The sequence below is a fragment of the Bufo gargarizans genome, chromosome 4 (genome assembly GCF_014858855.1).
Source record: "Bufo gargarizans isolate SCDJY-AF-19 chromosome 4, ASM1485885v1, whole genome shotgun sequence".
In the NCBI taxonomy this organism is placed as follows: domain Eukaryota; kingdom Metazoa; phylum Chordata; class Amphibia; order Anura; family Bufonidae; genus Bufo; species Bufo gargarizans.
This window is the reverse complement of record NC_058083.1, coordinates 112,895,938-112,914,835: the sequence shown is the minus strand read 5'-3', so window position 1 is coordinate 112,914,835 and position 18,898 is coordinate 112,895,938. Positions and strand designations below refer to the sequence as shown.

At 43.9% G+C, this 18,898-nt stretch overlaps 1 protein-coding gene across 1 annotated transcript in view; it reads right to left on the bottom strand.

Moving 5' to 3' along the window:
• Positions 1-484: 484 nt before the first annotated feature.
• Positions 485-18,898, bottom strand: part of WDFY1 (WD repeat and FYVE domain containing 1) — a 32,696-nt gene continuing 14,282 nt past the window's right edge. The window contains exons 5-12 of the mRNA XM_044289660.1: positions 17,898-18,048; positions 12,569-12,681; positions 9,978-10,104; positions 9,517-9,622; positions 9,247-9,348; positions 9,002-9,132; positions 7,450-7,558; positions 485-2,638 (exon numbers count right to left, since the gene is read on the bottom strand). Of these exons, the coding sequence (XP_044145595.1) occupies positions 2,579-2,638; positions 7,450-7,558; positions 9,002-9,132; positions 9,247-9,348; positions 9,517-9,622; positions 9,978-10,104; positions 12,569-12,681; positions 17,898-18,048 (899 nt within the window). The 3' untranslated portion in view covers positions 485-2,578. The remainder of the gene's footprint in view (positions 2,639-7,449; positions 7,559-9,001; positions 9,133-9,246; positions 9,349-9,516; positions 9,623-9,977; positions 10,105-12,568; positions 12,682-17,897; positions 18,049-18,898) is intronic.

The window sequence follows — 18,898 nt, the reverse complement described above, 5'->3', positions numbered from 1 at the left end:
ATTCTTTTTCTGTACAGAGCTGACATGCTCTAGAACCCTTTGGATTTTCTGTCTTTTCCGTCGGACCAGGAGCAGGCAGACTTCTTATCTCTGCTCTATGACCTCCTATACACTCATTATAGCTCCGTTCTCATCTTAAGGCCCCATGCACACGGCCGTGTTTCACAGCCGTGTGCGGGCCGTGGAACCGTGGCCTGGATCCCTCCTGAGAGCAGGAGCGCACGGCGTCACTGGTTGCTATAACGCCGTGCGCTCCCTGCTGCCGCCGCAATACAGTAATACACTGGTATGATCTATACCAGTGTATTACTGTACTGTGCCGGCAGCAGGGAGCGCACGGCGTCATAGCAACCAGTGACGCCGTGCGCTCCTGCACTCAGAGGAGATCCAGGCCGCGGTTCCACGGCCCGCACACGGCTGTGAAACACGGCCGTGTGCATGGGGCCTAAGAATGTGACTTAAATAAGTGTTTATGACCTCTCAGTAGTTCAGAGATTAGGTTTATTGGAAGACAGGAACAAAGTGAAAATGCAAGTACCAGTCACACAGCTAGAAAAACAGGTAACCCTTTGTGACAGAACAGCTCAATATTTTTAATAAAAGGCCAATTGTAAAAATTATTTTAGCCAAAAATGAGCGACATGCAGTAAATTGCCTCTGAAGGTGTACATAGCCTTTAAAGATGCCTTAGGCCATGCATGCTCCATCCGGCTGTTGCAAAAGTACAACTCCCATCATTCCCGGACAGCCTACAGAAGGGCATGGTGGAAGTTTTAGTTTTACAACAGCTGGAAGCCTGAAGGTTGAACATTCCTGCCTTAGACGGTTTTAAAAAAAATAATATGTACAGCCCATTTTAGTCCTGTAAAATGCATCCGCAGGAGAGCTGGATAGGACTAAACATGGCGTCAGTCCTATGACCCTCACATGTGTCATGTGACCTCGCTTTCAGTTAATGGCCCAAGCATCTAATAGGTGAATAGTAGTGTACTGAAGTAGTGGAAAGAACATGTACATTATATACAGTATTACTGACTGCAGCAGCTTCGCATCATGTCTGTCAGTATCTGTATAGAAGCAGATCTGCATTGTGTTTTTTTTACACTAAACTTTATAAACATGACAGCATCACCTAGAGACAGGCAGCCATTTTACAAATCACCTAGAAACAGCCATGTGAATACATAGTGATGTAGCAACTGCAATAATTACAATACAAAAATATAGTTATTCCACCTCAAGTCCTATTTACTTATCACATGAATGTGTGCTGACCATGTAGGTCATGTAATACTGCTACTTACTGAATGTCATGGATTTCCTGATGTGACGAGACTGATGCCAGGTTTTGGTTAGGCCATGGATGCATTACATAGGACCGATACATGGGCTATACCATTCTACTGCATACAGGGGTCAACTGCCTGATATAAGACATGTATGGAAGCAGAATTTGAATATATGTAGGCTATAAAAAAAAAATGCATAATTTCCGATTATATAAACCACAACGAAATAAACGGAATACCCCCTTTAAGAACATAAAAAGTTTCTACCTTACCATCCACTTCTCAATCCGAGAAGCCTCCAATACTACCACATTCCAAAAATATTGTTTTAGCTGAAGTAGCAATGAATTGGAGATAAATTAATGTCTCCTGGGTCATCCTTTGGATTACAACGTGGGAATAGGTGGAGCAGTGGATGACAATACAATAATAAGTGCCAACTATTATCATTTTAAACATTTGTGTCCCATTAGAGGGACTGAAAAATAGGGGGACTCAAGAGGTTTTGAGCGTTGACATAAGTAGGTAAAACAGACAGGATTAAAATGACATAAAAAGGGATCATCCTGCCAAGCGCCAAAGGACACCAAGTAAAGGAAGCAGTGCATGTAGTTTGATAACCTTACCCTTTGCTCATATAGGAACTATACATTCGAACCAAACGTCAAAAACTCACTAAGAAATCAGTCCCATAACGAAAGAACAATTTCACAGTTCTGTAAAACGGAGCATATTACAAATATACTTCATCTACATTTCTTACCCAGTGACACAATATAAACTACATACGATGAGCTACAGTCAACAGCACAAGCACTGGCATCTAACCACCAGACGAAAACCTGTATGTACACCCACAGTGTGCAAAGTTACTGGACCATGTATGCCTAAAAACATTCGGGTGAGGCTTACGCTAAGATTTGTGGGAGCAGATAGGTAAAACACTAAAGTTTTGAGGTAATCCATTTTGGTGCACAATGAATACCATTCTATAGGCAGCAATTAAAGGCTGGTGGCTCCTTCTGCTGGAATTCTTCCGTTTTCTAGTGCTTACGCAGGAAACCGCTTGTTATAATTCCAGTAGCGTGGGCTGAAGCATGGTTGAAGGTAATGATGCGCAGGTATGTGGAGATAAGGCACCTCTTCCTTGTTCAGGAGAGCTGTTGCATTGCTTTGCTTCCATACATACAACTGAATCAGAGAAGTAATGGGCGCTGCCCAGGATGAGCCGATGTGCACGTACGCAGCTGTACATAAGGTGCATTCTGGACATGTCAAAGTCATCTGTATCAACGGGGAGAAAAGCCAGTCGCCAAACTGCAACCCACGGTCGGTGTCATGTCCCAGATCTACACGATAGAAAAGGCAAAATGTTACATTTCTACTTTATGCATAGAACAATACATTATGCATCAGTTAAAGGGGTTATCAGAAACCATATAGTACATACTTTCCAACAAAGCTAGAACCAGCCCTGTACCTCTCGTGGAATCAGAGATCTCCCCATTCATTGCTCTGCTAGATTTATATCTAGATCAGTGTTTCCCAACCAGTGTGCCTCCAGCTGTTGCAAAACTACAACTCCCAGCATGCCCGCACAGCCAAAGGCTGTCCAGGCATGCTGGGAGTTGTAGTTTTGCAACAGCTGGAGGCACACTAGTTGGGAAACACTGATCTAGATGACAGCTCAGGGGGAGTGTCTTCCCTGCTGCAGCTAAGGGGGCGTGTCCATTCTGCTGCAGCTCTCCCCATCACAGCTCAGGAGGCAGCTGAAGGATGGAACTGAGCACGTGCGGCCTTCTCAGTGAGCCGGTCAAAGAAATAAGACAACTGCAGGTGGCGCTACACAGATACATTTTATTGAATAACTATGCTAAATTTTTAATGACATCCAATTACAAAAGGATTCAGATCCAGTTGCTGATTTGAAAACTATAAATTTATTTTTCATAGGACAACCCCTTTAAAATGATCACATCTCTCATGTAATTCTGAGTATATTATAAACTGGCTACATCTTCCACCAGTCCATGCTCCTAGATAGGAGTCTGAGTAGATTTCAATCATCATTTACTCCAGGAAACAGGCGTAAATGTTAGTGTATTTGCTGGGGCTGATGTATGATACATACAGGCCGTCCAGACATTTATAGTCAACAGGCAGTCCGCAGTCTGCTAACCTGGGACTCATCCAAAACTGACAAATCAAATTTTAAAGGGATTTTCTGAAATATTTTTATTGATGGCCTATCCTGAGGATCGGTCATCAATATCAGATCGGCGGCATCCGACACCCCTGCCAATCAGCTGTTTGATGAGAAGGCCACGCAAACTGCCATTTATTTATTGTTAACCTGCTCACCATTAACATCGCAGGGGTGAGCAGGCTTAATTACAAGAAGCCAACCCATTCACTTCCATGGGATGGCTCGTTCCTCGGCCCATTCAAACAACTGTACGGCCGCCATGTCCTTGTTGCGGACCGTAAATAGCAAACGGCAAAACACAGACACTGGCTGTGTGAACTCCATGCTGCGGTGGGTCGCGATCCCCAAAATATGGCAAAAGATAGGACATTCCCTAATCTTTTACAGTGCTGAGGCACGGACCCGAATGCCCACGGAAGGGTTTAGAGTGTTTCTGCGACTTCGGATCCATGCCTCCAGACCGCATCGCAGACCCATTCAAGTCAGCAGCACAGAGTTCACAAGGCCGATGCCCATGTATTGCAGACCCGCTGTTTGCACTCCGCAACACAGGCATGGCAGCCATACAGTCATGTGAAAGGACCCTAAAGAGGTTTTCCAGGATTTTAACAACATTTTTGTGATGTTTGGACGACTAGCAGAAAGAAACTGTAACATGGTGACTTTTGATAAGGCAGCATATCTGATTTAACGGCAGATATCCTTTGATAACCACCGATTCCTTCATTTGAATGGCTTTCCCAAATTAATATAGTCCTAAATTACCCATATGTTGTCAGTCTTTTGCCTAAATAATCCAACGTGTCTCTTGATTGAATGGAAAACGAATATTTTCAACTAGGGAACATATTTTCTATATTTCTGCATAAATTTGACCTACTTACGTTTTTCACACAAGTCCTAATAGTAGCTAAAGATAATCAAAAATATTATACTTGGTCATTTATTTATTGAGGAAAATGATCTAATATAACATGTCCGCGTGCCAAAAAGTATGTGAACCTTTGCATTCAGTATCTGGTGTGACCCCCTTTTGGAGCTATAACAGAAACTAAATGTTTCCGTTAGGCCTAGTTCACACGAACGTATGGCTTTTATAGTTTTTTGCAGTCCGTTTTTCACGGATCAGTTGTTCCGTTTTTGAGTTCCATTGTGTTTCCGTTTTTCCATATGGCATATACAGTAATTACATAGAAATAAATTGGGCTGGGAATAACATTTTCAATAGATGGTTCAGCAAAAACGGAACGGATACGGAAGACATACGGATGCATTTCCGTATGTGTTCAGTTTTTTTTGTGGACCCATTGACTTTAATGGAGCCACGGAATGCGATTTGCAGCCAAATATAGGACATGTTCCATCTTTCAACGGAACGGAAAAACGGAAACGAAATGCATACGGAACACATTCCTTTTTTTTTTTTTTTTTTTGCGGAACCATTGAAATGAATGGTTCCGTATACGGAACACAAAGAAAAAAAAAGTGTGAACTAGGCCTTAATTGTTGATTATTAATCCTGCACATTGGTTTGGAGGAATGTTAGCCCATTCCTCTACAAAACAGCCTCCACTCTGTTATGTTGGAGAGTTTCCTCCTATGAGCTGATTCAGATCCTTCCACAACATTTCTATTGGATTATGGTTAGGACGCTGACTTGGCCATTCCAGAATTTTACCTTTATTCTTCTTTAACTATTCTTTAGTAGAATGACTTGTGAGGTTTGGGTCGTCGTCTTGCTGAATGACCCACGTTTTCTTGTGATCGAGCTCACAGACAGATGGCCTAACATTTTTCTATTGTATTTTTAGCTGGTGTAATTCAAAACTCATTGTTCCAACAGTCTTCTGGCTTGTTCCAATGATCTTTAGCAAACTGCAGATGCAGGCCTCCAGATGGCGACCAAAATAGTCGCCAATGCAACTTAGAATTGCAAAATGGCGACTTTGTAGTCTTGTCGCCATTTCCGCCTAGACCCTCCACTGCTCTGCCTTTTTCACACAGGAGTTGAACTGACATGGGAGGCGCTGCTGTCAGCACGTACCATGTTCTCCTTAACAGCACGGGTGAGAAGGAGGCAGTCCCTCCCCCCTGTGCCGCTGCCACAAATGGACTGATAGCAGAGAGGAGGAGGGGAGGGGCTGTGGCCACTGCACCACCAATAAATATAGTTTATGCCTAAATACAAACGCAGGCTGCGGATGCCGGCCATATCCCATACCCGGCACCCAGCCTCTATTACTGCATTCCACGATCCGCCGCAATTAAGCCCTCAGGTGCGGCAACTGGGGGGTAATTGCGGCGGATCACAGCGCGCAGTCATAGAGGCCGGGTATGGGATATGACCGGCACCAACTGGCTTTGTATTCAGGCATAAACTATATTCATTGGTGGCACAGTGCACCCCCCCCAATCCCAGTATTATAAAGTATAATCATTGGTGGCGCAGTGCGCCCCCCCCCCCCCCCCAACCCCAGTATTATAACAATTGTGGCAGTGGCCATAGGGTCTCCTTTCCCCTCCTCCTCATTGGTGGCAATGGCCAGAGTCCCCTTCCCCTCCTCCTCATTGGTGGCAGTGGCCGCTTCTAATCGGAGCCCCAGCAGTGTAATCCTGGGGCTCTATCGGTTACCATGGCAGCCAGGACGCTACTGAAGCCCTGGCTACCATGGTAAGCTCCCTGCTGCTGTGTGTACTATGCAGGGAGAGTGAGGTCCTATTCACCCTAATAGAGCTCTATCGTTAGTAAATAAAAACTAAAGTTTAAAATTGCCCCCTTTCCCAACTTTACATATAAAATATATAAACAATAAAAAAAAAAAAAAAACATATTACATATCGCCACGCACGGAAAAGTGTGAACTATTTAAAAATATCTCCTATGCGGTCAACGCCATAACAGAAAAAAAATTAAAACAAGCAATTTGCCATTTTTTAGTCACCTTGTCCTGACAAAAATTTGGATCAGACTGTTCTATTATGGTCCAGACGTTCCAAAAAATGCACACAGATTTTTTGGCGTTTTATATTTTTCACGTGGTATAGAGTATCGCAATACTTTTTTATGGTGTCGAAATCGAATCAAAAGCCCCAGGTAAGAAATGTTTTTTTTATTTTTATTATATCCATTTTTCCAATTTGGCAACTAAAAATTTAATTTGGCTCCTAAATTTTTCAGGTTAGGAGCCAATGGCTCCCTGATGTTTTTTTTTTTAGTCTGGAGCGCTGAGATGGGAAGCAATGATCTTTTGGGGAGCAGCTGCTCCTTTCTTGCAATACTGCCATGCACACCATTGTTGTTCTGTGTCCTAATGGACATTAACATTAGTTAATGTGGGAAAGGACTTTAGTTGCTTATAGGTTATCTTGGGTTACTTTGTGACCTTCTGGAGCTTGCTCTTGGCGTCATCTTTGTTGGTCGACCACTCCTGGAAAGGGTAATAATGGTCTTTTCCTCCATTTGTACACAGGCCGTCTGACTTGGATTCATGGAGTCCAGAATCTTTAGCGATGGTTTTGTGACTTTTTCCAGCCTAATGAGCACCAACAACTCTTCTTCTGAGATCCTCAGAAATCTCCTTTGTTCATGCCATGATGCACTTCCACAAGCACTTGTTGTTAAGATCAGACTTTGATAGATCCCTGTTCTTTAAATAAAACAGGTTATCCCATTCACACCTGAATGTCACCCCAATGACTGAAAATACCCCATTCTCATTTCACCTTTAAAGTTTCACGTATATTTGCCACTCAGACATGCGATTACTGGATCATTACCATCAAATAAATGATCAAGTCTAATATTTTGTTTGATTTGATTATTTGATTATCTTTATCTACTTTTAGGACTTGTGTGAAAATCTGATGTAGTTTTAGGTCAAATTTATGCAGGAATATAGAAATTTCTGAAGGGCTCACAAACTTTCAAGCCTCCTAAAAAAAAAAAAAGCATACCTTGACTAGCCGATCTGTGCCACACGTAACCATAAGCCCCCTGGAAATATCCATAGTCATAAAGCAGATGTTGTGTTTACCCTCATGGAATGTGGCCAGCGATGTTCGACTAAACAAATAAAAATCAAAAGGTAACTTACAGAAAGATATTAGAGGCACTTTAGGAAAGTTGAAAAAGTTTCATGATTATGAGGAATAGAAGTAGGAGGTTTATTTTAGGCTTGCTTAATCCGATTGATAGGTGTAAAGACAAGGTAACAATAGTATAAGGGAGGAGGTACATCCAGACAGTATGGGTTGGGGGGGAGTGGGGTTAAAAAGTGGTTATAATAAGGTTATTACTTCTTTATGCATCAATTACTTCTCAGACTTAATGCTCTGTACATTGTCAATGTCAGTTTATGTGATATTGTGAAATTTGAAAGACAGGAAATCATTGATATAGTATGATACCTGAGACATGTGAAATGCACACATTCTTATATGGACATCTATGTCTGAATAATTTTTCGGAAATGAAATAAAATGTTTTTTGAAAAAAAAAAAAAAAAAAAAAGGTAAAAAGATTGTTATTAGTGCACATGTGAATGATGGAATAGCTTCTGCTGACATTCGCGTCAGCTTGGCTGACAACTATACCTCCAATTCCCTTAAAATACAGCTATATCAGTCAATTAAAACATTGGGATGTAGGCAAAGAATCTATGGCAAGCAGCAATTATTAAAGGAAATGTCTCACCAAAAATTCTATCTACCGTTTAAAACCAGATAGCAAATTTTTTTAAAAAAATTTTCTAAAACATGTTTTTTTTTTTTGTTTTTTTTAGTTTAACACAATGATATTTTTGAAACAAAAAAAATAATATAATAATAATCATGTTTTAGTGTCTCCATAGTCTGAGAGCCATATATTTTTTTAGTTTTTGGGCGATTGTCTCAGATAGGGGATCATTTTTTGCGGGATGAGGCGACTGTTAGATTGGTACTAATTTGGGGGTATACGCCTTTTTGGTCGCTTAGTGTTGCACTTTTAGTGATGTAAGGTGACAAAAAAAATTAGCACAGTTTTTATTTAATTTTTTGGACAGTGTTCACCTGAGGGGTTAGGTCATGTGATAGTTTTATAGAGCCGGTCGATACAGACACGACAATACCCAATATGCCTCTTCCCCCCCCCCCCCCCTCTTTTACAATTTTTTCCCTTTATTTTAGCAAAAGAATATTTTTATTTTTACTTGAAACTTAAATTTTATTTTTGGAAAACTATTTTTTTCACTTTATTTTTTGTCCCACTCTGGGACTTCAACTTTTGGGGGTCTGATCTCCTTGACAATGCATGACAATACTTCTGTATTGTTATGCATTGGCTGTAAGTGTATTACACACTGTAATACACTTACAGCCTTCCTGCCTGCGAGATCCAGGGAGCTGGATCTCACAGGCTCTCCCGGAAGGCAGCCACAATGCCTAAGGAAGTGTTATCCACCACAGGGTTAACCACATTTCTTTATTAATATGAGAAAACAGGAAAGCAGGTTTTCATGATACTCACTCCTCGTCTTTTATGCTCTCATAGCAGGAGTCACAGACCCGCACCTGGAACTCAAAGCCCATAATGGGGTAGCTGGATCTCTTGGAGCTGCACTTCGCACAGACTGCCTGACCGCATTTCCTGCAGTGATGCTAAACAGACATGGGGAGGAGGACAAAGCTTCATCAGGTCAAGAAGTAGGACACAAGCACTTTGGGCAAAAGTACAGAAATAAATCAGAGAGATCCTCCTTTCTGTCATCCTACCTGGCGTAACCCCAGAGTCCGTGTGTCCCACATCTGCCTTATGTTCCAAAAAAAGGGCTGGGCACACTTCTGGCAGGAGTCACTTTCTAACCACTGAGGAGCCTACAGAAAACATGGGAGATGTTATTCCAGGAAGACTTCTGCCATAAAGTGCTTCTGTATGGCACCATATTCGTTCCCAGAATCAATTCTGTTGCATTACCATAGGCTGCTTTTCTTTACATAGACAACAGATGCATAAAACAGTCCAGCACTGAAATGTTCTGTTACCTCTTCTCTTTCTATATCCATATTCCAAACACATATTCCTCCATCGACTGAACAGGAGACCAGCTGCCGGGAGAGCTGAAGATAGCACAGACCTTGTACCTTATCACTAAAATATAGAGGAGACTTATTATTTACCCCATAACCTTCTCTCCAGCATCTGCATCCAATACATCTACGGTATTAGTGAACTGAAGCGCACAAGCGTCTTCCCAATACTATATAATGTGCTACGGTCGATGGTGGCTGTTGGCTACATGCTTCATCCAGCCTTTGCTCTTTTAAAGTGATCCAGTCAAGCGTGGCAAAATGCACGAGTCAATTAGTCATTCAACAGCTTCAAAGTGGCCTCTGAACTAAATTACGGCGAGTGCTTGGCTTACTGACAGCAAACAGTGTTCAAACACTTTCTCGGAGCAGTAATACGCCAGTCATGACAAAGCAGTGAATTGTGAAATTCTTACTGGTGTCCTTGAAGGATCAGCGATCGTCCTTGCCTCCCTCCAATGTCCCACAAGATAATGCTGTGATCAGATGAACCCGAAAACAGATACCGCTGAACAGGGTCCCAATAAAGGCAAGAGATGCTTCCTAAAAAGACAAAGTAGAGTCACTAGTGTGACTGTGTTGGGATATGCAGTCAATAAGCACAGGGTCTGGTCCGATGGGAGCAGTCTGTAAACCCCACGACCAACCAGCCCATGTCTGCAGACAAGAAAAATTCGGGGAAGCAGAGCATAAAAACAGATCTGAAGTAATTGACTGAAATTGCATCTGGGAAATGCCCTATAATAGTAACATACCCCTGGTTAACACAGAATATGTAAAAGGTCATAAGCAAATAGTTTAACAAACAGGATTTTCACGGATTCCAATTCCGTAAGGATATCCTCAGTCGGATAATTCCACCTGGCAGGCATTTTAGGATTAGGTTAGAATAACCATGCACGACTTTTCATGTGTCAGCAAAGAATACTTTTCAACATTATGGAGTATTCCCAATGCTGGGCTTGTGGTCGGCTTACTAACTATACCAAATGCAATTACACATGGATGCAGCCAAACTTAAAACATACAGAATAGGATAATTTCCGAGGGAGGGGTTAGGGTATGTTTTATGATGCACCCTGGCTATGTTTTACACGTGATGCTATTCAATCAGTGTAATGCGTTTCATTATGCATGATAATCTTGGTTTTAATTTACTGAAATACTTTTGAAAACCAATAAAAAAAAAATAATTTTTATATATATATATATATATATATATATATATATATATATATATATATATATATATAAAGTATTGAATAATTTTAGCTGACAGGTTCCTAGCTTATAGCACTATAGCACCATCCATCCATCCTACCACTGACAGGTTCCTAGCTTATAGCACCATCCATCCATCCTACCACTGACAGGTTCCTAGCTTATAGCACCATCCATCCATCCTACCACTGACAGGTTCCTAGCTTATAGCACCATCCATCCATCCTACCACTGACAGGTTCCTAGCTTTTAGCACCATCTGCCAGTTGTAACACTTATAGTATTCGAGAAGCAGCGATTCTATCTCCTGGTAAGAAGATCCATTTCAGGTCTTATGCACACGACCATTTGTTTTTTGCATTCCGCAAAAGTGCACAAGTATAGGACATGTTCTATCTTTTTGCAAAACGGACATATGGATGCGGAAAGCACGTGGATGATCCATGTACTTTGCACATACGCATGTGCATTCCACAAAAAAATAAGGTATGTAAACAAAATGTAAACCACAGACCCATTTAACTCAACAGGTCCACAAAAAATGCAGAGAGCACACGCACCACATGTGTATTTTGAGGATCCGTGATTTGCAGACCACAAAACCAATACGGTCATGTAGATGAGGCCTTAAAACAGTATTCCGCACTTGTTCTGCATTGAAGTAAAAGGTTATGGTACCATCCACGACAGAAATAACATTTTATGAATGGTGACAACTCCAAGTCTAGGCTATGTGCCCACACAGTGTATTAGCGGTCCTCCCTACAATTACTGTGCAATGGTTGTAATCCGTGACACAATCCACTACGGGGGGGGGGGGGGGGGGGGAGAATTAAAGCCTTATTAGTGCAGAATTCAGAAATGCCATAGACTTAAAGGGGTTGTCTCACTTCAGCAAATGGCATTTATCATGTAGAGAAAGTTAAAGGGGTTCTGCAGTTTGTTTAAACTGATGATCTGTCCTCTGGATAGATCATCAGCTTCTGATCGGCGGGGGTCCGACACCCAGGACCCTCGCCGATCAGCTGTTTGAGAAGGCAGCGGCGCTGGCAGTAGAGCCGCAGCCTTCTCAAACAGATGATCGGTGGGGGTCCCAGGTGTCGGACCCCTGCCGATCAGAAGCTGATGATCTATCCAGAGGACAGATCATCAGTTTAAACAAACTGCAGAACCCCTTTAATACAAAACTCTTACTAATGTATTGCGATTGTCCATATTGCCTCCTTTGCTGGCTGGATTCATTTTTCCATTATTTCCAGGGATTATAACCACCCTGCAATCCAGTAGCGGTGGCCCCCCTTGAGCACTATAGGAAAAAGCACCAGCCTCTCTGGTGGCCGGGACCATGGGAGCTCGCATAATGCAGAACTTTTTCCTATAATATGCAAGCACGGCCACCTTGGCTGGATTGCAGAGTGGTCAAAACCATGGAAATGAGCAGTGTATAATGGAGGGAAAATGAATCAAGCCAACAAAGGAAGCAATATGGACAATCACAATACATTAGTAAGTGCCTTGTATTCACTTTCTCTACATGATAAATGCCATTTGCTGAAGTGACACAATCCCTTTAACTCCGTTGTATACAATGGATGAAATCCACAGCAAAGTCCACACTGAAATATGCTGAAAAATCCACATGTGACCTGCAGATTTTACACTGGATTTCAGGCCATACCGCAGTGTATAAAATCCACTGAATGGGCAGACGGCTGCTTTTTGGCCAAAATATAAATGTTATTACCCTTTGCTTTGAGGCCAAGGAAAGGACTGCATCTGAACTTACCTTCATGACCTTTCAGGGTCGAGATGACAGTGCAGTTTTCTTTTTCCAACTTCAACAGGGTAATCTGGCCGGCAAAATCGCCTACAAAAGCGTATTTCGTTTCTTCATCATACCTGTACAAGGGTTGTTAGGGATCATCTGGCTTCAGGTCGCACGTAGCAAAATGGAGCCAACAGCAACCCCCCCCACAATAAGTTTATGCAAATATTTTATGTATAATTATTCCTGAACCGCACTTTCCCAAAAATTTCAGAGTAAGGCCTCTTTACACGAGTGATACAGAGCGTTTCAGGATCTGCTCAGGATAAAACCGATGGGTACTGACACCCTGCACTCCTGCCGATCCGTTGTTTCAGAGTAGCTCCAGTGCCAGACCTATAAAGCGCTGTCCATTGTGTACTGAGCACTTCATAGGGAGCAGCACTACAGTAACCAGCTCCATCCATTGTGTACTGAGCACTTCATTGGGAGCAGCACTACAGTAACCAGCCCCATCCATTGTGTACCGAGTACTTCATAGGGAGCAGCACTGCAGTAACCAGCTCCATCCATTGTGTACTGAGCACTTCATTGGGAGCAGCACTACAGTAACCAGCCCCATCCATTGTGTACCGAGCACTTCATAGGGAGCAGCACTACAGTAACCAGCTCCATCCATTGTGTACCGAGCACTTCATAGGGAGCAGCACTACAGTAACCAGCTCCATCCATTGTGTACCGAGCACTTCATAGGGAGCAGCACTACAGTAACCAGCTCCATCCATTGTGTACTGAGCACTTCATAGGGAGCAGCACTACAGTAACCAGCTCCATCCATTGTGTACTGAGCACTTCATTAGGGAGCAGCACTACAGTAACCAGCTCCATCCATTGTGTACCGAGCACTTCATAGGGAGCAGCACTACAGTAACCAGCTCCATCCATTGTGTACTGAGCACTTCATAGGGAGCAGCACTACAGTAACCAGCTCCATCCATTGTGTACTGAGCACTTCATAGGGAGCAGCACCGCAGTAACCAGCTCCATCCATTGTGTACTGAGCACTTCATTGGGAGCAGCACTACAGTAACCAGCTCCATCCATTGTGTACCGAGCACTTCATTGGGAGCAGCACCACAGTAACCAGCTCCATCCATTGTGTACCGAGCACTTCATAGGGAGCAGCACCGCAGTAACCAGCTCCATCCATTGTGTACTGAGCACTTCATAGGGAGCAGCACCGCAGTAACCAGCTCCATCCATTGTGTACTGAGCACTTCATTGGGAGCAGCACTACAGTAACCAGCTCCATCCATTGTGTACCGAGCACTTCATTGGGAGCAGCACCACAGTAACCAGCTCCATCCATTGTGTACTGAGCACTTCATAGGGAGCAGCACCGCAGTAACCACCCTCATCCATTGTGTACTGAGCACTTCATAGGGAGCAGCACTACAGTAACCAGCTCCATCCATTGTGTACTGAGCACTTCATAGGGAGCAGCACCGCAGTAACCAGCTCCATCCATTGTGTACTGAGCACTTCATTGGGAGCAGCACTACAGTAACCAGCTCCATCCATTGTGTACTGAGCACTTCATTGGGAGCAGCACTACAGTAACCAGCTCCATCCATTGTGTACCGAGCACTTCATTGGGAGCAGCACCACAGTAACCAGCTCCATCCATTGTGTACTGAGCACTTCATAGGGAGCAGCACCGCAGTAACCACCCTCATCCATTGTGTACTGAGCACTTCATAGGGAGCAGCACCGCAGTAACCAGCTCCATCCATTGTGTACTGAGCACTTCATAGGGAGCAGCACTACAGTAACCAGCTCCATCCATTGTGTACTGAGCACTTCATAGGGAGCAGCACCGCAGTAACCAGCTCCATCCATTGTGTACTGAGCACTTCATTGGGAGCAGCACTACAGTAACCAGCTCCATCCATTGTGTACCGAGCACTTCATTGGGAGCAGCACTACAGTAACCAGCTCCATCCATTGTGTACTGAGCACTTCATTGGGAGCAGCACTACAGTAACCAGCTCCATCCATTGTGTACCGAGCACTTCATAGGGAGCAGCACTACAGTAACCAGCTCCATCCATTGTGTACTGAGCACTTCATAGGGAGCAGCACTACAGTAACCAGCTCCATCCATTGTGTACTGAGCACTTCATAGGGAGCAGCACTACAGTAACCAGCTCCATCCATTGTGTACTGAGCACTTCATTGGGAGCAGCACTACAGTAACCACCCTCATCCATTGTGTACCGAGCACTTCATAGGGAGCAGCACCGCAGTAACCACCCTCATCCATTGTGTACGGAGTACTTCATAGGGAGCAGCACCGCAGTAACCACCCTCATCCATTGTGTACCGAGCACTTCATAGGGAGCAGCACCGCAGTAACCAGCTCCATCCATTGTGTACTGAGCACTTCATAGGGAGCAGCACCGCAGTAACCAGCTCCATCCATTGTGTACCGAGTACTTCATAGGGAGCAGCACTACAGTAACCAGCCCCATCCATTGTGTACCGAGCACTTCATAGGGAGCAGCACTACAGTAACCAGCTCCATCCATTGTGTACTGAGCACTTCATAGGGAGCAGCACTACAGTAACCAGCCCCATCCATTGTGTACCGAGCACTTCATAGGGAGCAGCACCGCAGTAACCAGCCTCATCCATTGTGTACTGAGCACTTCATAGGGAGCAGCACTACAGTAACCAGCTCCATCCATTGTGTACTGAGCACTTCATAGGGAGCAGCACCGCAGTAACCACCCTCATCCATTGTGTACCGAGCACTTCATAGGGAGCAGCACCGCAGTAACCAGCTCCATCCATTGTGTACTGAGCACTTCATAGGGAGCAGCACCGCAGTAACCACCCTCATCCATTGTGTACCGAGCACTTCATAGGGAGCAGCACCGCAGTAACCACCCTCATCCATTGTGTACCGAGCACTTCATAGGGAGCAGCACCGCAGTAACCACCCTCATCCATTGTGTACGGAGTACTTCATAGGGAGCAGCACCGCAGTAACCACCCTCATCCATTGTGTACCGAGCACTTCATAGGGAGCAGCACCGCAGTAACCAGCTCCATCCATTGTGTACTGAGCACTTCATAGGGAGCAGCACCGCAGTAACCAGCTCCATCCATTGTGTACCGAGTACTTCATAGGGAGCAGCACTACAGTAACCAGCCCCATCCATTGTGTACCGAGCACTTCATAGGGAGCAGCACTACAGTAACCAGCTCCATCCATTGTGTACTGAGCACTTCATAGGGAGCAGCACTACAGTAACCAGCCCCATCCATTGTGTACCGAGCACTTCATAGGGAGCAGCACCGCAGTAACCAGCCCAGTCCACTACACAACGGACAGAACTGTGCGTTTCTGGCGATACTCTGAAGCAGCTGATCGGCAGCGGTGCGGGGTGTTGGTCAGCTATTAAAATTCCAGAAAACTTCTTTAAAGCACTTATGGCATCTCCATAGGAGATGGTGCAGCTTCCACCACATTCTCCATACACTTTAAACGGGAGGAGGCCATGCTTGCTTGAAGCCCTTACCATTGAAGTCCTGAGAGTTATGCAAGCGGCTCCCTGCAGCCGCCTTTTTCTTTCACCCAGGTCATTTCTATTCATAATGAAAGAGACTGAGGTGATACAAGTACATTAGGAAATTGCTAGCAAGGTATTTTCTTAACCAGTTCAGGACCAGACACAGTTTAGCCATTTTCCACATGCATCATTTTATTGGCCACAACTTTATTTGTTGGGTTAACCCAGACAGCCAACTAAGTATTCTATGATGAGGGCTTAGGGGTCCTGGATCGCCCACCATAAATACAAAGACATTAAAGGGAGCCCGTCCCCACAGCCTCCCTATGCTATAGGTTTTGCCAACCTGAATAAAATGTTTTTATCCCAATCCACATTAGTGACTCCGTTCCAGGATTATTCCAGTTTGGTGCCAGGGGCGTCAATGTTGCCCACAGCGCACGAAAAAGCCTCTGCGTCATTCCTCCTAGCCCCGCCCTCCCAGCTTTGATAGACAGGGCCAGGCTGTGGAGATGTAATTTCACCTAGCCCTGTGTTCTTGCGCATGCACTGTCACTTCAGCAATCGCCACACGTGCAATCATGCGTACAGCAAATTTCAGCCCTGGAAAGCATCAAAGCAGGAATGTGCGTGCGGAGTTTAGCATTAAAAAAAAAAAAAAATCCTCATACGTTTTTTCAATTTTTAGCTGTGTCATGTGACCAACTCTCCAATCTCCAACTGACACAGGACAGGAAGTTACTTCTCTATTGATTCCTATGAGACTGACATTGAGGCTCCCATAGGAATACATAGAGAAACAGACTTCCTGCCCACACATAAGATGCTGTGTTATTTGGTGAGTCTGATTGCTGATCACATGACACAGGTGAGGATCAGAAGGGAGGTTATAACTCTTATAACTCACAAATACAGTCACTGGTAAGAAGATTACATCCACTACAGATCTCATCATGTACCTTTCTAACAGGTCAGAGAATACAAAATTCAGTGGGAGTGCTTCTTTAACTTACAGCACAAGATAACCACTGTCATAAATGACTAAGTCAGTAGGAGGCACTTACAACCCCGGAAGGACAACTACTTGTAAATATCATTATAAAAAGCTACTTGCTCTAATCTCACACTCCATGCCACAAAAACCTGTGTGAATCCACCCAAAGACTGATTGCACTGCATATTTAGGGCTCATGCACATAAATGTATTTTCTTTCCATGTCCGTTCTGTTTTTTCTGTTCCGTATGTGGAACCATTTATTTCAATGGGTCCGCAAAAAAAAAAAAAAAAAAAAAAACTGAAGTTACTCCATGTGCATTCTATTTCTGTATGCCCGTTCTGCAAAAATAAATAAATAGAACATGTCCTATTGTCCGCATTACGGACAAGGATAGCACTGTTCTATTAGGGGCCAGCTGTTCCGTATTTTGCAGAACGGAATACACACAGACGCCATCTGTATTTTTTGTGGACCTCAAAATACATACGGTCGTGTGCATGAGCCCTTAAAGGGGGTAGTCCAGAATAGCCCCCCCACCCTAAAAAATAATAAAATAAATAAATAAATCTTGGATGGTGTCTGGTATTGCAGTATTCAATGAGTGAGGCTCAGCTGTAATACTTAGCCTATGAGCAAGAGCAGCACTATTCTAATAATAATGATAATAGTAATAATAAAAGTAATTACAATTTTTACAATCCTGGATAACCATGTGACTGTGCAGATGTGTCAGCATCTGCACAGTCAAACATAAAACAACATCCATACAAAGGATACTGGAGGCAGGACGCCCAGGAAGCGAACGCATGCCGTCCCACCACGTACCCACTCTGGGTGCACATCCAGATGAGAAACTTATCATGCCCGGTGCTGATGACCCATTCAGGATCGGGGGAGAAGACAATCTCTGTAACGCGGTTTTGATGAGCTGTACGGGGTAAGCACAAGTAATGATTTAGTCAGTGGAACTGGTTATAATCCACCTACGAGACGCAATAAGGTTGTGTCGATACTAAAATTTTGATTCGGTTTCGATACCATAAAAAAAGTATTGCGATACTCTATACCACGCGAATAAAATAAAAAACACCAAAAAAAGCTGCGTGCATTCCGCTTTTCATGGAATGTCCGGCCCATAATCGAACAGTTCTATCCTATTTTTTGGGGGGACAAGGCGAAAAAAATAAATAAATAAAATGGCAAATCTGTTACGGCGTTCACTGCATAGATTTTATAGTTTGGACTTTTTGGATGTGGAAATATGTAAGGCTATCTACACACTAGCGTTCGATCGGATCCGTTCTGAACGGATCCGATCATATTAATGCAGACGGAGGCTCCGTTCAGTACGGATCAGTCTGCATTATATTGGCAAAAAAAAGCTAAGTGTAAAATTAGCCTGAGCGGATCCGTCCAGACTTTTACATTGAAAGTCAATGGGGGACGGATCCGCTTGAAGATTGAGCCATATTGTGGCATCTTCAAACGGATCCGTCCCCATTGACTTACATTGTAAGTCTGGACAGATCCGCACGCCTCCGCACGGCCAGGCGGACACCCGAACGCTGCAATCAGCGTTCAGGTGTCCGCCTGCTGAGCGGAGCGGAGGCTGAACGCCGCCAGACTGATGCAGTCTGAGCGGATCCGCATCCATTCAGACTGCATCAGGGCTGGACGGAAGCGTTCGGGTTCGCTCGTGAGCCCCTTCAAACGGAGCTCACGAGCGGACAGCCGAACGCTAGTGTGAAACTAGCCTAATATGTTTATTTATTGTTTAT